General features: G+C 38.9%; 1 protein-coding gene across 1 annotated transcript; it reads right to left on the reverse strand.

The window, feature by feature from the left end:
- Positions 1–15,585: 15,585 nt before the first annotated feature.
- On the reverse strand, positions 15,586–16,337 carry LOC149254475 (uncharacterized). The gene is made up of 3 exons (XM_089454787.1): positions 16,278–16,337; positions 15,931–16,050; positions 15,586–15,798 (listed from the first exon to the last, which is right to left on the reverse strand). Exons 1-3 carry the CDS (start codon positions 16,335–16,337, stop codon positions 15,586–15,588), a joined length of 393 nt encoding a protein of 130 aa, XP_089310913.1.
- Positions 16,338–16,607: the final 270 nt, after the last annotated feature.

Genomic DNA, 16,607 nt, shown 5'->3' on the forward strand with positions numbered 1-16,607 from the left:
GGTTTTTATGGGTTTCTTAGGTGAAATAGGGAAATTAATAAGGGGAAAATGATTTTTTTAAAGGGGAATGGGTTTCACACTAGGGAAAAAGGGTTTTGGGTAGGAAAATGACCTTTGGAGGGTAATTTGCTAGGGAAATGTGTGAAACCAAGGGGCAAGGGTGAAAATGAAGGGAAAAGGGTATTTTCTTCAGAAATGATGGAATAATGGGGAAATTAGCAAGTATGTGGTGGGGGGTGAAATGAAATAAGGGGAAGTTAGCCAAATGAGCTTGTGAGCATTCTTTCACTTTCATAACTACTCCTACACATTGAAACATTGGATTAATCATGATAAATGTGCTAATGCTTCAATCAACTTTGTACTTCTCCAACCTTTCTTCTACTTACCCTTTACTTACCCTAACATTTTTTCTTCACTTTATCGAGTGCATTTAAGCTAGCAGACCCTTTCTTTCCTTCTTCTTTTGTGAAACAAACTATCTAATTCTAACCTTATATCTTCCAATGGCTCAGATTAAGCTTATGAGCACATTTTATTTCTCTACCTAACTACTGATCTGCCAAGATTAAACAGTTTGGCAGGATCTTTTATTCTCTAACTATAAACATGAAATTTAAAGCATGAACTAGTCAAGATTAAACCATTTGACTATCATGGGTTGTGGCATTTTTGACAAGCTGCACACAACCATTATTTTGCATGGTAAAGTTAAAAGTAGCGGCACTTAGATTTGCACACTTTCATGATCTGTTTTTATTTGGGGTTCATATTTTTTCACCCTTTTTTTTTATTCTTTTTTTCCTTTGATATTTCTTTTAGGACATATCCTCTTTACATTTTTTAATTTTTAATATGGAAAACATTTGCAGAAAAGCAAAGGTATGTACAATATTACAAGACTAACCACATCCAATTCAAAATTATGAATCCTATTATTATAAGATCCTAATAATTTGAAACCAATTAATGACCAAATAAGTATGAATAGATTCCAGTCGTGTTATAAGATATTGTAAATTAACTACTAATAGTCATATATATGCAAATTTTAGTCATCATTTGTAATCATAAATTTATTATTTGTAGTATTCATTTATATTGTTTTGGTAGTTTCATATTCATTATATAAACGATTGATTTAGTAGTTTATATTCATTTCATTTACTTTCATTAATAATCATTATAAACGACTAATTTAGTCATGTATCCATTTTGTTTGTGTTCATCATTAGTCAATATTAACTACTAATTTAGTAGCTTTAGATTGATTTTATGTATTCATTATTAATCAACATAAATTAATTAGTATAATTTTGCGACTAAATTAAAAGAAATGTCATACAATGTGCATGTTCATCTAATATGAAAACACAAAGTTACATATGTTAATTACAATGCTAAATAATATCAAGTTAACTATAAATAATTTTAACCACAAATTATATTATATAAAATGTCAAGTATTACAATATGAGTTTCCAACTTAATATTGTTTGGACTATAATTTACACATGAAATATTGTTTCATCACTTCAAAACATTATCACTGTGTTGCCAAGGCATTGCAAGTGAATTCACCAATTCTAAAGACTTGACTATTAGTCTCTATGGATGTTGTTACAGGGAAAAGTGTCTACACAGAACTGCTTATCCCACTAATGTGTGATAGCTACCTTAGAAACAAACAAAGTAAAGCTACTTTCGTTTTTCCTTTATGAAGTATAGATGAGAGAAGAACAAAGAAGACCAACCTCTGTCTTGTGCTAATATCCTAGTTCGATTCCTCTATCTCTTGATAGTCTTTTGCTACTTGTTCCCTTGCACGCCCAGCTTCACAAATTACTTGTAAGATCACAGTAGCATAGCACTATACAAGAACATGGATCTATAATCATAAACAATCTAGGATCAGATGTAAATTGATCATACAAATGCAGCAAACATGAATGACACAAGAGTATGGAGGAAAACTTGAATAGCTTTTATTGATAAACAAGAAAGAGCCAAGGGGAGTTACAACTAGTTGTTCTGACCTAGCATCATCCTCTTAGCAAGGAAGCCCCTCTTCACCTCATATAAAGCTTAGATCACCCAGCAATCTGATGTTGTCTCAAGAAACCAACAACAATTCCTTACAATATGGAAAATTCCAGCGTGTGGATCTCTGGGATGAGGGATCCATATATAGATATCTGTAAGGGAGATGAGTAAGCTTGTGATTTGATTAGTGTCTTCCCTCTGATAGTTCTTGCTTCCACTTGGAGATTGATGATATCTTACTCATCCTTGGTCGAATTCAAAGAGGCAAGTGTCATAGGAGAAGTTTTTGGAAGTTTCCATGCCTCTCCACCTTGCGGAATGACACTGCCATTTGTCTCTTCTTACCCATCGCACCCCATAGAAGGGATTTTTGAAATGCAATGCACCCACACAATGTGTTTAGCTGAGATGCAACGCACTTTGCCTATGGAGCAGCTGAAATGATCCTATTTTGACCAGTTCTGAGCAGTTTTTCATGGAGAACTTCTGGGAGAAGCTGTAATCAGTTGACCTTGTTCCTTTAGGGGTTAGAACAACACTTTTAGGGACTTAGGAGCCCTTGGTTTATGGAAATTTCATGCTTGGGGTTGTAGTGCCCAAAAATGTCTATAACAGTTGCCCCCTAAAGCATGAGGTCGTTAATCTTTTGATGTCGGGTGAAATGCTTTATTATAAGGATCCGAAGTTCTTTCAAGCTGGGAGGAGACCTGTAATAAGATACAATACAATACATTATCTTCATAATATTTTCATGATCTAGCTGAGGCGGGCATTCCCATGCTCAATTCATTTTCATGTACATAGGACAGACAATCGTCTGAGTGTAGACTGATGATTCCGGTAGAGCCATCATCCCTTTGATTGGATGATTATCTGCGCAACAATGATGTACACTTGATGTCTTTATTTCCCTGAATAAATATCACAGCCCGGATGGATGAAACTAGATCCGAGGTCTTCAATCTCGTTCGATCTTCACTCGAAGTACAAGTCGATCCATGTGAGAGATGTTCTGGAGTCGAACATGGAAAGACATCGCCTGATTACCAGCCAATGATGTAAGCTGTTAATAGGCGCGAGAGGAATCACCGATAATGATAATGACCCTCAAGGTACTGTAGTACAATTCACGTGGTGTGAATAAAGGACTTGGCGTCGAACACCGCGCAAAATCTTTCAGTCGAAGGCCATTGATGTAAACCTATCGCCGGAAGAGAGAAACTTGCCATTGAGGCATGAAAGCTTCAAAGTACGGAACGAGGTGTTCCTAGATCGACCTCTTGGATAATGAGCTGATGTCGACAAGAAGCGATCTGTCATAGGAGGGCCTTAATGAATCCCACATCAATGACACAGAACGAAGAAAATGATTTTAATGGAGGTGAAAACGATCTGATGACATACGGTTTAGGGTGGCGGTCATGAAAGAATGGAGTATGAATGTATTGTAGCGGGTGAGACATAGGTGAATTCTCTGAATGACTTCTCTTGAACATATCGGTGACACTGACATGATGGATTGGTAGCATTACCCCAAATGTGGATGGTGTGATGGGACCATGGCGATGTGACCGGTGAATGAAACAACCCAACCCGACTTGGACGCGGAGTGGAAGTGTCATGTTCAAGAGTGACTTGCTACCAACAAAGTTTCTTCAAGTTTTCTTCCCAATTTTCCCCAGTCATTGCTGACCAGTACCTCTTTATTTTTGTCAAGCTTGAGGAGGATAACATATCCTTGTTCTATAATTTTCCCTTCGGGCAAACCCATCACTATGTTTTAACAAGCCTAGCGATAGTGAAACTCGTTCTTGTCTGCTATGGACAAGTTTGTTGCTATTAAGTTTTAACGAGTTTAACGACAAAGATAACTCGGTCCTTTTCAATTTTAGAGAGTCTGAAAAGGAACGTAAAGGAAACTCCAAAATTCCTTTTTCGTCATCTAATCCCTTAAGTCCAAAAAAGTATAAAACAATACAGAAGGGATGAATTTTTGATACTTTTAACAAGCCGAACAAAACAAGTGCTCGATCTTTTTGTGTAATAATCCCTCAGGTCCAAAAAGATTAAAATCTAAAGGAGGGATAGCACTTCCGGTCCCTTTAACGAGCTGGAGAGGCCAATGGCTTGGCAATCTTTTCATATTTTACGAGTCAGTTGAAAAGAGCTTAAAGGAGACTCATCTTTTGAGGAACGAGTGATAAAATTGGGTAGCAGCTGATTCCAGGTAAGGTTTGGAATGTTCCAATCACGGTAGTGTTACAAGGATGGCTAGTGAGATCACTCTTCGCAGCTGTTCCTCAAAAGGGGTAAACAATCAAATGGAGGTGAATGGTCGGCCAATACAGAGTGGAGGTGATGATGAGAACACGACCAAGGCTTTTAAAGGCTCAAGTACTTCATTCACGATGGTTATTTACCAGGAAATAGTTCATTTTTTAGTGAGCTTAAATGTGGGGGGAAACATTTGCTCATGGCTTATGTTTATTTTTTAACGAGCTTGAACTATGCGCTAAAATTGCTCGATTAATCCAGTCGTATAATAAGAATGTCCCATTTAAAAACGGCAATTTTTAGAGTTTTGCCCCACATCCTTTCTTTATGCAAGTTAGGAAACGACCAACCCAAAAAACAGATAAATGATCGCTCTTTGCTTACACACCAAAAGATTTGCATGCCCCCAGGTATAAAATAAAGTTTCAAGACCACCTTTTATTCAAACCGACAAAACATTTGTTTTATCAGGAAAGGTATACCTCTTTCAGGTTACCCAAAGATTGTTCTATTCATAGCGCAAACAAAACACTTCTTCGGCGATGTCTACCAAAATAGATAAAGGTGAGTGGAGGAGGCTACTCCACTCACGTAACTTTAACAAGAGAATCTTGTTCCAGAATAACTCCCTCTTCCAATCGTGGACGGGAGTACAGACCAGTCATATATCTCTCGCGGAAACCTACCCTATATCCGAAGTTTTCATGCCGAAGCAGACCAGGGTGCATGCCCCCTGGGTTTCAGTCATGTCCCCCGAATCACTCGCGCTCATCGGGTGGGCGGATTGGGGATTGATGAGACATTCCTCGTGTGAAAAGACCATTTAGGCATGGTATATGACTATTTGCTATGCGTGGTCTGGGAAATGAAAGCTGGTCCACGAGCTTGACCACTCTTCCTTCGTGCGGAAAACACATTACTCTAAAGAGTGAGGAGACAATGGCTCCCATGCAATAAATATAGTCTCGTCCAAGGAGTAGATTATAATTCAGGGGTCCTTGAACTACCTTTACGTTTATGTGAACGATTTTTCCTCTCAATGTTATGGGCACATTGGGAAGGATCCCTAACGGTCGACTGGTTCCTTTGTCAAAGCTTGTTAGATTTCTCATCTCAAGCAAAAGCGATGGCGAACCAAGCGCTTTCCAAGCAGTCAAGGAAAGGATACTCACAGAAGCCCCTTCATCTATGATGGTACTGGCCATAACCATTCTATATACTTGAGCAATAATTCGGAATGGTACACTGGCCGGTAAACGGGGTCTGCCTAGTTGATTCTAGTCGTAGGAAACAACTAGGTTGCTTGGAGGTGGGACCGAATAGACGGCCAGGTACGACTTTGATGAACTTCCTTCCTGCGGTAAAGGAACAGGTAAATTGCCCCCATGTTCATCGGAGTTTGTGCTTACGAAAAGAATTTGGACGGTGTCATCCTTATCCTCTTCTGTGACTGTATCATCTGAAGATGGCATCTCTGAAGGCAAGAGCGGGTCAACTACCGCCTCGACCTTTTGACTTTCGTCTGGTATGGGTTCATATGGTTTGTCTTCAATGATAGATGCTTCGGCCGACCACCTGGGCGGGTCAGCCAGCTTTTCAACTAGCGACGGACTTGGCAAGAGTTTTTTATATCTAGGAGGAAGTTGTAATGGTGAAACCGGACGATCATCCAAAACTCTTTTAGCCTCGTCCAAGAAGGGACAACGGTGGACGGCATGGTCGCCTTCGCACAGTCTACAAGGAAATCTATATTTTCCTTTTTGTCCTGTGGCTTCACTTTCACTAGTCGACGGTGTGTTTTCAACATGATCATCAGAGGTTGACGACACCAGGTTGTGCAAACGAGGAGACCAGTCCCTTAAGATCCGAGGGATGCAAGGACAATCTATGTGATAGTGGTCTCCTTTGCAAATGACACATGGGGATTTAGGCTTGGTCGGTGTAGTGTGTGGATTTTCGCTAGACGACGCTTAGTTGCCCCCTTTCGCTTTAGGCTCCTTCTTCTTCTTCTCTTTCTTCTTCTTTTCCTTCTTCTTCTCAGGTACTTGATTTTTGGCTTTACCAACCCCATAAAGAAAAGAAGAAGGAGGAGAGGAAGAATTGGAGGAAGTAGAAGGTTGGTGGGTAACTCTAGATTCGTCTAGTTGCTGACTCGACTGTTCAGGAATTGCGGCGTTCTGAATGACAGAGGTTGAGAAGAGCTATACAGGCAAGCCGATTGTCAATCCTGGAAGCGACAATGTGGCCATATGGGGTGCACCAACATCTCCCCAAGAGGAGAAGGGATTAGGATTTCCTCCAAGGGGAATTCCTTGGTTGGTGGATTCCATTTTCTCAACCTAAGATCAACATAGGAAAGGGTGATGATTATTCCGTTTAAAATCAATTTTAGATGCTTTGACACAACTTGTTTTTTAAATTTTTAAGAGTCGACAAAAAACAAAAGATGACTCTAGTCGCCTTCGATTTTTAATGAGCCTGCAGTGACAAGTGCTCAGATGGACCTTTTCCGTTAAGGAGTCTGAAAAGGAATGAAAGGGATTGCTCTGGAAATCTAGGTAGAGGGATTACCAAACCAATCACAAAATTGTAGAATACTTTTTACAGTACGGCAGTCAATCTTCCCAAATGTTGTGTTCAGTGCATTGTGATCGATAGGGCAGCAGACATGGCTTCCTATGGATAAAGGATTAAGCCTATTGTGGTCTCCCAAAATATACTCGACGGTACGTGGGAGCGCAAGTCCGTACTGGCACTTATCGTCTCAAAGTGGAGGAATCACCCAACCATCAGTGAGAATAACAGTTACCAGGCTTTACGACGCCGGAATACATCTCTAGCCTAGACTTCTAGATGTTGTGTGTTAGGTTCTAAAGCGTTGTTAGATTCATTGAATTTATTTTATAGTTGATCTTGTTTATGAAGTTTTCCTTTCAGGTTCACCACGAGATGTAGATGTGTATTTCCTAAATTCAACCTAAGATGATAAACAGTCTTTTATCTTCTTTGTGCAATGAAAATCCTAGTTACTAAGGAAACAAAAATAGTAGTCTTTCACAAAGAGCAAAGAGAACACTCTAAATGCACTTTCCTAAATCAAACCAATCAAACAGTCTAAATGCAAATGCACATGCATGTATTTGTTTTCGGCTTTCTTAGTATGTGAATGGAGAAAAGACAGCTGATCCACAAATCTGAATTACTTTTTCAAGCGACAATTATCAACAAATTCCTTTTAGAAATCAAAAATGGAGGAAATCACAACACTTTACGATTTAGAAATGAATACTTGCTTTCGACACTAGAAAAATTACAAATTCAGACCAAATACAATAGTAACAGGATAATCGACTATCTACAGCAACCAAACTCTTTCCTATGACTGAAAACGACACTTGCGACGCTTTCAAATCAAAGGACGACAGTACAATTACATTACTTTTGCAAAGGAGAACTGAAAATGACTCAACAAATACACAAAAACATTTACAGTTCTTTTGTACAAAGGAGGCAGAATAACAACAAGGAAAATGGGCTTCAAACAGAGATATACTGATCACAGGCAACAAAATTCATGAATAGAACTGGAAAGAATGAATCACAGAAACCAAAACTGAACAATGCCTAGTCTGATCAGCGCACCTGTAACACAGGGAATTTGAAATGAAATGCACCTACTACACTCGGGAAGTGCGCTGAATTTCAGATTCACAAAACAGTACCTATGCTGGGCCAGAGAAGAGACTTGGCTTGGGTTCCGGGTCACAGTTTGCAGTTCAGTTCATGGGTTTTGGCCGAGCAAATGGTAATCAGTAATGCAACAATCAGGGGTAGATCTAAAGGGGATCTAAGAGCTATCACAAGGGCAATCAGAGAGTTTGTAAATCAGTTGTTTAATTTATAAACAAATCCCAGAGATTGACTAAAGCGGCATTTATCTACTTTTCATTTGCATAGAAAATGCAGTTCGAAAGCTACCTGGCTCGACTTCAGGCTCTGTCTATAAGTTTATAAAATAGACAATAAGGAAGATAAACAAACAAACTGATTCTTCCCCAGCGGAGTCGCCATTTTGTTACAGGGAAAAGTGTCTACACAAAACTGCTTATCCCACTAAGGTGTGATAGCTACCTTAGAAACAAACAAAGTAAAGCTACTTTCGTTTTTCCTTTATGAATTATAGATGAGAGAAGAACAAAGAAGACCAATCTCTGTCTTGCGCTAATCTCCTAGTTCGATTCCTCTATCTCTTGATAGTCTTTTGCTACTTGTTCCCTTGCACGCCCAGCTTCACAAAGTACCTGTAAGATCACAGTAGCATAGCACTATACAAGAACATGGATCTATAATCATAAACAATCTAGGATCAGATGTAAATTGACCATACAAATGCAACAAACATGAATGGCAGAAGAGTATGGAGGAAAACTTGAATAGCTTTTATTGATAAACAAGAAAGAGCCAAGGGGAGTTACAACCAGTTGTTCTGACCCAGCATCATCCTCTCAGCAAGGAAGCCCCTCTTCACCTCATACAAAGCTTAGATCACCCAACAATCTGATGTTGTCTCAAGAAACCAACAGCAATTCCTTACAATATGAAAAATTCCAGCCTGTGGATCTCTGGGATGAGGGATCCATATATAGATATATGTAAGGGAGATGAGTCAGCTTGTGATTTGATTAGTGACTTCCCTCTGATAGTTCTTGCTTCCACTTGGAGATTGATGATCTCTTACTCATCCTTGGTCGAATTCAGAGAGGCAAGTGTCATAGGAGAAGTTTCTGGAAGTTTCCATGCCTCTCCACCTTGTGGAATGACATTGCCATTTGTCACTTCTCGCCCATCGCACCCCATAGAAGGGATTTTTGAAATGCAACGTACCCACACATTGTGTTTAGGTGAGATTCAACGCTCTTTGCCTATGGAGCAGCTGAAATGATCCTATTTTGACCAGTTCTGAGCAGTTTTTCTTGGAGAACTTCTGGGAGAAGCTATAATCAGTTGAAATTATTCCTTTAGGGGTTAGAACAACACTTTTAGGGACTTAGGAGCCCTTGGTTTATGGAAATTTCATGCTTGGGGTTGTAGTGCCCAAAAATGTCTATAACATATGTGTACTCTTATGCGAGATATTGGTTCTAAGGGTATCACTAAACTGGCTTTCTTCTCTCTCCCTTGTTGCATTTGTCACTCTATTGTTATTGTTTTCTTCTTTCTTCAATTCCTACTTCCTACCATTAATACTGAATTCCTCTCTTGAAAACGAAAAAGATAAAATGTAGAGTATAAGACATGAAAGACAATGAATACTGGAATATAAAATAAAATAAACTATAAAATATTTATAGGACATATTTCTCAACATCATGAGCAATGTCAATGCCATTTTTTCCCGTAAAATAAAGAAACTCAAACAAGTTTTTCTTTAGTTGGGTGATAGTGGCCACCATGTGGCGAGATGACCTGTATAAACAAAGAAAATAAAACTTCACCATAGAAAAGAATAGCTTAGTATCCTAGTATTCAACCTTCATAAAAATCTTAAGCATAATCATGTCACCTAAGTTACATGCTAAAAAGTCTAGATTGTAGATAACTTGTGAAAATAAATAATCTGAGGTGTGATGTCTAACCCTTGACGTCTTATTCGCAACAACACTTCATTCTCTAACACATGAACTTGGTCAAGTATATAGACAACCTGTGTTCAAATAACATGAAAGTAAAGTTTTCTAATAGTCATGAAAATCTTTTAACATAAAAAATTAATATCATGTAATACTAATCTCATCTTCAAGCTTTGGATGTTGTTTAAATGGACATGATACCAAGTATTTTAAATTTCATAGTTAAAAGACAAAACAGAATCAAAAGAAACATTCAAAATACAATGAAATAATAAAGAGAGGATATCATGGAATGGACATTGCAATTATAAAAAAATTGTTTACCTGTCCACCGGTGTTTTGTTTAACATTCCTAAAACATTTACTTGCACAAAGTAACCATAAGGTGAAATAATCACAACATTAAAAACCAAAGGAATCCCTACTAGAAACATTTCCAAAGTCGATAGCTCAAGTGCCTCAGTTCTTGTATTGGCAAACCATATGATGTAACAAGTGAACTTCCATAAGTTGTTTTCTCTATAAAATACTTCATATTTGAATGTGAAGTTAGTTCTTGCACAATCATCTATTCAAAAACAATAAGAAATCCTTTATTCATGGAATTGATATGTTGGTAGAAATTTCAAACAACATACATAAAAAATTGTGTAAAATATTAGTAAATGAATTTCAAAATAAGCATATTGCAAAGCAACTACACCATAATATGGTGTTTTTAATAATACCATACTCACTTTATCATCTTCCAACATAATTACAAGGAGACTATCATTTGTGCCACATGGTGGGCTGTATAATTTATCCATATGTGGGCAGCAATATTTATGGGAAGGGGAAGGGCAAGGTGGTCTCATGTTTTCATCTTGGGGAGATAATTGCAGTTTAGTGTCCATAACCTCATTGTTCCATGTTAGAACCCATATTTCCCACTCAACCATCTAAACAATGAAGGAAGAGTGTATTGCATCACCCTCCTTGTACCTCCAATGTGCAACAACTCCAAAGTCAACTTGTTGATGCATTTATTTAGTCTGTATTTGTATTTCCAGTGGAATACCATCATCCCCAAAAATAACAGTATGCAAAGGTTGATACCTAAAGTGTTTGGACCACAACAAGTGTTAGTAGAGTAACCCAAAAAATCCCATTGGTTTTTCCCTAACCTAATCTATAAATGATGTAACTTTAATAGAGTGGAATGATGTATATCCCAAATCAGGGAAAGCATAAAATATATATCCTTTGCATACACTAATGTAGTGCTAAATTAAAATTCCTATATTTGGGGAGTGGTAGCAATGAAAAATCTTTTCAAAGGGGATGTTGATGAATGATGTAAGTAGAAGCATCTGTTATCCAACATATCCAATGGAATTTTTAAAACTTTTAACAATATCTTATCAAGAAATAGTACAAATTACGACACCACCACCATGCAAAACTTGCTAATATGCCACCATGAAAGACTTGTTGATATGGTTGGTGACATGCCATTTAAGTTTTACATTCTCCTATAATTCCTTAAAAATTACATCCATCGATTTGCAACAATTCATTTGATTGCCCTCTCTCATGAGATATTTCAGCATCTGATTTACTACTTCAAGTTCTATGATGATCATCAAGAAGGGGTTTGTTAAAATAACCTTCCTCACCTATACAACCACTATATGATCTCCTTTTTCATAATTTATTGACCTCCGCAAAGATTGGGCCTTTCATCTCAGGAACAAAAGCAAGGAAAAAAAGGAATGCAACCCCAACAATAGCAACGGATTTGGATGTGCCCAACACATCAATAAAAGATAGGAGAATAGGTCATCCAAATGGTGTTCAACTAGCTAAGATCAATTACAATAGTGGAGATAAGTAAAAGATCATAAAGATAATACTTGTGACCTTGGGATTACAGTGGTGGTGATAAATGCTACAAAAAAATTTGTACCCTTGTTTACCTGCAGGGTGACAATTCCAACCTCATTGGACTTCATATGAAGAAAGCTTAATTTTATATCCCACTCAAAATCTGACAGACTTAACAATTTTTAGGATTTCAGCATTGGGCAGATTGCAATGTTTCCATTGGATTTTGTCTTGTAGGAGAGTACAAAATTACTGTTTAATCAAGATCACTAACCCCTTGATGTACAATGATGTTAGTGGAATTTATTGTTGAACTCCTCTATCATAAACCTTGTTGACATAGCCCAGCCACACTAGCCCACAACTCTACGTGTCCTCGCTTTACAATAGTCGCCAGAGTTTTTCAACGTTTGGACTTTTCTGGTGGTCGCATGCAAAGGTGGTCAGTGGACGTCGAGTTGGAAACTATGAGCAATTACTGCCGCATTCAATTCCTACCTACATGCCTTGATCCTGGTTCCTCTACTCGTTCTTTGAAAAAACACCTCGATGTCTCGGTCATTTGAGACAGTTCTACTCTACGGTGTGGTTACTGTGAGGGTTTGGTGAGTTTCTCGTCTGGCTCTTGCTCTGTTGAATATGGACAACTCTATTTCTTTGTTGGATATCATTGTGGATGACTGTAAGTCTCCCACACCTAGTTATGCTCTTGTCAGTCTCCGGTGGATTGAAGCTACTCTGGTTCTATTGGCACGCTCACTTGATTTTTCACCCGGTAAGTCTTTCAGTCTCGTCTTGTCATTTTTGCTATGATACGGTTATGGAATTTGGGGTCTCGTCCAAATATTGTTCTCTGTTGTTGTTAGACTATCTCGGTTATTATACTGTTGCCTCTGCTATGGTTGTGGGCGCCTTCGCTACTATGATGGGTGTCTCTGGTCACTATTCTGTGTGTAATTTGTTGAACTTCCGTCATCCTCGGGTTTCAGGCAACACATTGGTAGGTTTCCGCGACTCGAACCAGGTATTGACTCATTCCTTGATTCAGTTTCCACCTCTTCTTGGTGTTTATGCTAACCAAAACCGCTCCTCCTGTCTCAGCTTCGTCGATTCGGCTTGGCTCTGCTCCTCAAACCTTTGGTCCGCTTGTTCAGGTATTTATATGTAAAACCCTCTTGTTTCTATGGTTGCTTGACTTGGTTAATTCCGCATTGTACATGTATTAATGATGCTCTATTGTGTATGCAAGTCAATGGCTCAACCTGGGTACGTGGCTCCTCTTGGTTTCGGTCTTCCAAGGGTGGCGAACCTTTGCCGGTAGGCTCTGGCACTTCAGCTCGTCAATGCACTGATAGTTCTTTCGGTTTTCTGTAGATTTTGGTTTTGTTGTCTTTGTGTGACATGCACAGTCGTTATTCCTTGTGGAGTTGAGGCTTTAGCCTGCCTGTTGTGGTTAGTCATTCGTTGACTGGTTATTTGGGGGTCTCTGTTCCCAAACCCTAGGCCAGGGTTTGTCCATTCAGGATGTGGCCCTTGTTGTTGTTTGTCAAGGAATGTAATGTGTGCATATAATGGTCAATAGCAATGCAATCAGGGTTTTGTTATCACTGTTGAACTTGTGAAATTATGAAGAATCGTTTAAAGGAATACCTTTGTTATAGGTTTCTCTACTGTTCTCTGTGTGCGGTCCTGTTTCTTCTCGGGTCTTTGGCTATAATTCCTTTTCGGACTGTGGCTCAACACACCGGTCCTTCGCTCTGTGGCTATGATTTTAAATGGTTTTACTGTAGTTTGTTCATTTTACAAGAACATAAAACAATGAAACCTTACCATGGTCTCTCTCTATTTGTTAACACTGTTCGTTTTCAATTCAACAAATGAAAAGAAATTTGATCATATAGAAGATAGAAAATGTACACAGATGGACAATTTTTATTGAAATAGATCTGTTCCTTTATTTCTATGTTACGAAATTGCAGAACCTTGCTCTTGTCTTACATTGCTCCTTTTATACCTTGTGGTTACAGTTACTTTGAAACTGCAATTATTTGTCAGTTGAACAGAAACAATTGGTTGGGTAACTACAGTTTTCGGTTGTCATTACAAGATCTACTTTTAGACAATTTTGTCCTTTCTTTCCTAAATTAATAGATCAATTCCTAAACTGATATTTATTTTTGTTGACCTATAATAACCCTAACCGACATTTAACTTTGACATTTAATAACTAAGAGTAAAGTAACTAGAATCCTAGCTTATAACTTCATAAACTAGTAATAAAAAAAAAACAATCCAGATATTCAACAACCTTCCAGCCTAGCGAGACTTCACCCGGTCATGGTGAGCTAGATGCTCCTGCATCAGGCTCCCGGGGCAAAAAGAAATCATGGCTCCGGTCCATGAGCTTCTCGACTGAAGTACCTATCTGTTCAATTTGCTTGGCATCAAGCCACGAACTGTCCTTAATAGGACGGTTCTTCCACTTGACCAGGTACTATACATACTCCTTCCACCGAGTTCGTTTAACCACCTGAGTGTCGAAAATAATTTCGATCTCGGGAGGTTGGATGTAAGGCATTTGTCTCTTCCAATCTTCTCCTTTCTCCTAGGTACTCCGTGTAGGTCGCGTGGTTCCATCTTCTTCCTTTTCCTCTAGGTTAGCTGTGTAAGGGAACAGGTCTGCTACGTTAAAGATAGGTGAAATGCCTATTCTGGGTGGCAACTGTATCTCGTAGGCATTCACCGAAAACTTCCGAAGGACTTTGCAAGGCCCTATATTTTTATACTTCAATTTATTATACGTACCTTTGGGAAAGCGTTCTTTGCGTAAATGCGCGAGGACTTCGTCCCCCACGTCAAACTATACTTCCCTTCTCTTCAAATCTGCATGTTGTTTGTACTTTAAGCTGTTGTCCTGTAATTTCATTTTCACCTGTTCGTGCAAGTCTCTCATCATGTTAGCAAAATCTTCTCTGTCTGCGCTTCGCCTTTCCTCTAATCCAAGATCCCGCAGTTTATGCACTCTACGAGGATGCATGCTGTACAGGATCTGAAATGGACTGAAACCTGTGTTGCAGTTAGGTGAGTTGTTGTAAGCGAACTCTGCCTGTGCTAGCACTCGATCCCACATCTGCGAATTCTCCCTGACCAAGCTTCGTAATAGGTTTCCCAGACTCTTGTTTACAACTTCTGTTTTCCCGTCAGTTTGCGGGTGATATGCAGAACTGTAGCTTAGCTGTGTGTCCATTTTTTTCCATAAGGTACGCCAAAAGTGTCCCGTGAACTTCACATCCCTGTCCAAAAGGATAGATTTAGGCAATCCATGTAACCTAACAATCTCATTGAAAAACAAGTGGGCCACGTGGGTGGCATCACTGGTTTTCCTGCAAGGAATAAAATGTGCCATTTTCGAGAATCTGTCCACCACTACCATTACCGAGTCGTATCCTCGTTGTGCCTTCAGTAGACCTAAGATGAAGTCCAAACTGACTGAGTCCCATGGTCTGCTTGGAACAGGTAATGGTGTATACAGTCCTGTGTTTTGACTGTGACCCTTTGCTAACTCGCACACTTTGCATCTGGCCACAAACCATTGTACATCTCTCCGCATCTTCAGCCAAAAATAAAAATGACTAAGCTACTCGAGGGTCTTATCCATACCAAAATTTCCAGCCAAACCTCCATTATGCTTCTCTCGAATAATATTCTCCCTCATCGAGCAGTCATGTATGCACAACTGTCCTCCCTTAAATAACAACTTTTCCTATAGATTTTAGTCCAACCAAGGACTGTTATCTCTCACTAAAGGGTTTTGACATGCCTCATAGACCTCCTTAAAATCTGTATCCATCTGGTACAAGTCTTGTAAGTGCTCAAAACCCAGGACCTGCACAGTGCTTTCCCGCAGAACTAGAGCTTTCCTACTCAGCACATCCGCTACCTTGTTTGCTTGCCCGCTAATATTTTTCAATATGAAGTTGAAAATCTACAAATACTCCACCCATTTGGTGTGCTTGTGGTTGAGCTTGTGCTGCTGCATTACATACTGTAGTGCAGAATTATCTGAAAATAGCACAAATTCATTTCCCAATAGATAATGCCTCCAGTGTTTAAATGCCTGTATAACAACATAGAACTCCTTATCATATGATGAGTATTTCTGTTTACTCTCGTTCAACTTCTCATTGAAGAATGCTACAAGCTTATCCTCTTGACTGAGTACAACTCCAATTCTGTCCTGCTGGCATCACAGCGAACCTGAAATAACTTCTTGAAATTGGGTAATCTCAGGATCGGCCTCTCAGTAATCTTCTTTTTCAACAACTGGAAACTTCTCTCTGTTGCCTTTGTCCATCGAAAAGGTTGGTTGGCCTTTTTGATGGTATCTAGCATTGGCGCACAAATTTCACTGAAATTCTTTATGAATTTCCTGTAAAAACTTGCTAATCCATGAAAGCTACGTACCTCAAACAAATTTTTCAGAGATGGCCAATGCATTGTTGCTACCACCTTCTCCGGATCCATCTTTAGTTCATTCTATGCTATTACAAACCCCAAATAAATCAATTCCTTCTATAGAAAAGTACATTTCCTCAAGTTTATTAGCAGCTTATTCTGTTGTAATTTCTCTAGCACCTTACGCACATGTTGAAGGTGTTCTTCCCTTGTCCTGCTGAAAATCAGGATGTCGTCCAGGTATACAATTACAAATTTCCGATATAATCCTTCAGCATCTCATTCATTAACCTCATGAACATAATGGGTGCATTGCTTAGCCCAAATGGCATGACCAGC

Source organism: Pinus tabuliformis, chromosome 7, assembly GCF_031772625.1.
Source record: "Pinus tabuliformis cultivar Carrire ecotype Pingquan chromosome 7, CPIR1, whole genome shotgun sequence".
Taxonomy (NCBI): domain Eukaryota; kingdom Viridiplantae; phylum Streptophyta; class Pinopsida; order Pinales; family Pinaceae; genus Pinus; species Pinus tabuliformis.

What these genes read in the sequence shown, in the direction of transcription:
- LOC149254475 (XM_089454787.1), bottom strand. Translation starts at nt 16,337, where the DNA reads ATGGATCCGGAGAAGGTGGTAGCAACAATGCATTGGCCATCTCTGAAA. An exon ending in CTCTGAAAAATTTGTTTGAG is followed by an intron (nt 16,051 to 16,277) that starts GTACGTAGCTTT and finishes TGATGCCAGCAG; the next exon opens with GACAGAATTGGAGTTGTACT. An exon ending in AGTTCTATGTTGTTATACAG is followed by an intron (nt 15,799 to 15,930) that starts GCATTTAAACAC and finishes GAGTATTTGTAG; the next exon opens with ATTTTCAACTTCATATTGAA.